The 2,942-nt window shown below is 59.8% G+C and overlaps 1 protein-coding gene across 1 annotated transcript in view; it reads right to left on the bottom strand.

The window, feature by feature from the left end:
• LOC104385848 (glutamine synthetase-like) overlaps nt 1–2,942 on the bottom strand; it is a gene marked incomplete at its 3' end in the record, with an annotated part of 10,019 nt that overhangs the window by 2,490 nt on the left and 4,587 nt on the right. The window contains exons 2-3 of the mRNA XM_009994347.1: nt 2,579–2,740; nt 817–977 (exon numbers count right to left, since the gene is read on the bottom strand). Coding sequence (XP_009992649.1) covers nt 817–977; nt 2,579–2,740 — 323 coding nt within the window. The remainder of the gene's footprint in view (nt 1–816; nt 978–2,578; nt 2,741–2,942) is intronic.

The following is a 2,942-nucleotide window of genomic DNA, read 5'->3' as shown; positions in this document are numbered from 1 at the left end:
CCCCAAAAAAAGCTTTTTGTTTGTTGCTTTGTTGGCTGTTGTTTTGTTTTGTTTTCTTTTTAACACTCCCAGGTACCAGCCATCATCTGCAGAGGATTTATGGGAATTCAGTGGTGTTGCCCTCCATGGGACATAGAGTCACCCACCAGGCTCCAGGACCAGCAACTAATCTGTGCAACCTCTGCCTTATCTAGGCAGTTAACCGGGACTTGTAATGCATCAACCAGGAGATAAGGAGAGCTTGGCTTGGCTGGATCTGCCCCATGGCACCTCACTGACCCTCTGAGCACATCAAGCGTCCCAGATTGTTCTGACAACAGCTGACATTGCTCATGGCTAGAAAATTCAGCTCCCTGTGGTTTCATACAGCTCTTCCTCATTCCTGCAGGGCAGACACAAAGATCTTCTCCCCGCCTGGGGGAAGGGAGATGTTGAAAGAAGCTGGTTCCCCCAAAAGGCCGATTAGGTCAGGTTGGGAAACCCCTGACCCTCTCTCAGGAGGCAGCCGAGGTGCTGAGGCTCACTTTGCCTCTGCAGGAGAGCACCATGTGCTGGTCCTCTCCCAAACAGCCACAGGGAGGAGGTTTCTCCAGCCAGGTTCTCCAGCCCTTGCCAAACAAGTCGTGCAGCTGAAGCTGTTTGTGCAACCCCAGGTCCAGCTGAAGCTGCTTGTGCAACCCCAGGTCCAGCCGCGGGGCGCCCGCTGCTGTTGGCAAACACCTCCCTGGGGACAGCCCAAGCTGTCCCTGGGGTTGGGGGTGGGATGATGCAGCAGCAGGGTGGGAGCTGAGGGGAGCAGCAGGCTGGGGAAGGGAGGCAGCAGCACTCACCCTGCGGGCCGGGGAAGCCGTTGTCAGGCCAGCCGTAGGGGTGGCCGTTGATGCCCAGCAGCGTGTACTCCTGCTCCATCCCGAACCAGGGGTGGCTGTCCTTAACCAAGTCCATGATTTTCTTGCACGTGTGTCTCAGGTTGGTCTCTAGGGACAGAGAGGTCTGAGTGTTAAGACCCAGGCTGTGCCCGCCACGCTCTGCTCCACCCCACTCGGAGGTCGAGGCTGTGCCACTGCTGAACGCTTCCCGCCACTGGCCACTGCTGAACACTTCCCACGGGAGCCCGAAGGGACCCAGCGAGCAGATCCTCCCTCCTGCAACATCCTCTGCTCACCAGCCTCCTCCTTGCAGAGCCACTCCATTGCCAAAGCACCAGGCCACCAGCCAAAGGGTTAATCAGCCTAGTCCCCAAACCACAACCAATGGTCCAGGAACATCCTTCCCTTACACACCAAGACACCAGGACCTACCCCAGCCCTGTCCAAAGGGTGTCTGGCAGATCTGGGAACAAGGACTATACATCTCCTATCACTACTTTAACCCCATCCTCCTTCTTCCAGTCTCAGCTCAATTATCTTTCTCCTGATCCATGTTTTTGGTTAGCACCCAGCCTGGCTGGCCCTGCCTTGGCCTTTTGGGTTGACAGGAGGTGCTTGGGAGCACCAGGGCTTTGCCAGGAAGATACAGAGAATCATCCTGACATGGGACAACGTGCCAGGCAGGGGGAGAGTGAGTTGGGGCCAAAACAGGTGGGAAAAGAAGGCTGAAAACCTGCAGCCCAGGGACATGAAACCCCCGGGCTGCAAATTCTGCTCTTAAATTGCAATAAAAGTCCCCAGAACTGCTATGACAAAGCCCAGGGCACGGGGCTGGTGACCCCTCCTTTGCACTGATGGGGGAACAGGGAAAGGCCCCAGAGCCCACCCAGCCCTTCACATCCACAGAGACTCAGGCTGGGAAGAGCCGGAGGGTTCACCCCCCATCTGGGCACCGGCAGCTCCGGGAACAAGGGGTTCCCTTCACTAACTGCCCCGGGGGAGGAGCTGCTGGGCAGGAACCTCAACCCAGACCCTTCCCCGGCGGCGGTGGGAGAGGAACCAGCCCCTGTCCCCCCATCATCTCCCTGTCTGCACCCCCCGACCCACACACACCGTGTCCCTGCCCCCCACGCACCCACGCGGGGACGCGGCCTCAGTTTCCCCCTTATTTCCCAGCAAACGAGCCCTCCGGGAGCCCCTCACCATCCGGGCCCCCCCTCCCCTGTCTGGAGCTTTATCAGCCGGGCAGGACGGACCCTGGGGCTGCGCTGATAAGACCCGGGGTGGCAAGAAGGTCACTCAGGACGCCCAGCACCTTCTCCCTCCTTCCCTGCAGCCCACCGAGGAGAGGAGCAACCACGAACCCTGCACTGCAGCCCCCCAGAAAGTTAAAAAAAACCCCAACCCTGAGGTTGGTTGGTTGGTTGGTTGGTTTCAGCTCCACCACGGCAGCCCCAGGGCTGGGTGTGCTTGGGCTCCAAAACCGGGGTGACACCTCGGGGCTCCCCACGTCCTTCTCTTCCCCTCACCCTGCATCCGCTGAAACAAGTTCCTGCAAACACCCTCACTTGAGTTTTCAGAGCCTGGTGCCAAGTGCTGAGCTGCTCCCCAGGGCCAGCAGGCCAGAGAGAGGACCCCAATCCCTCCCCCCCCAGGTGTGATGCCCCCCCAAAGAGCAGCGGGGTGACCCCGGGGTGCCCCCTGCTCACCTGCGGGTTTCCTGTTGTACTTGAGCACCTCGCAGAGCACCAGCTTGTTGGGGTCCAGGCAAAAAGGGTCCCTGAACATGCAGACAGGCACCAGGAACATGTCGCTGTTGGAGCCCTCTGCCTGTGCCGTGCTGGAGCCATCGAAATTCCACTCGGGAACATCTGGGGGGCAGTGTGGGGGGGGGGACACACAGAGCAGGGAGTGGGATTGGGATCTCGCAGGTGGATCGTGCCGAGTGCTGGTGGCTTAGACTTGGGATGGAAGCACCCGAAGGGCACCAAGTGGGATGGGGGGCACGAAGGTTTCCTTGCCCGTCCCCAAAGCCCAGCGATGCTCCCCCCCCGTGTGCTCCCCCCCCAGCAC

The sequence above is a fragment of the Chaetura pelagica genome, unplaced genomic scaffold (genome assembly GCF_000747805.2).
Source record: "Chaetura pelagica isolate M959 unplaced genomic scaffold, ChaPel_1.0 scaffold132, whole genome shotgun sequence".
Taxonomy (NCBI): Eukaryota; Metazoa; Chordata; class Aves; order Apodiformes; family Apodidae; genus Chaetura; species Chaetura pelagica.
This window is presented reverse-complemented; position numbering and strand designations above follow the sequence as displayed.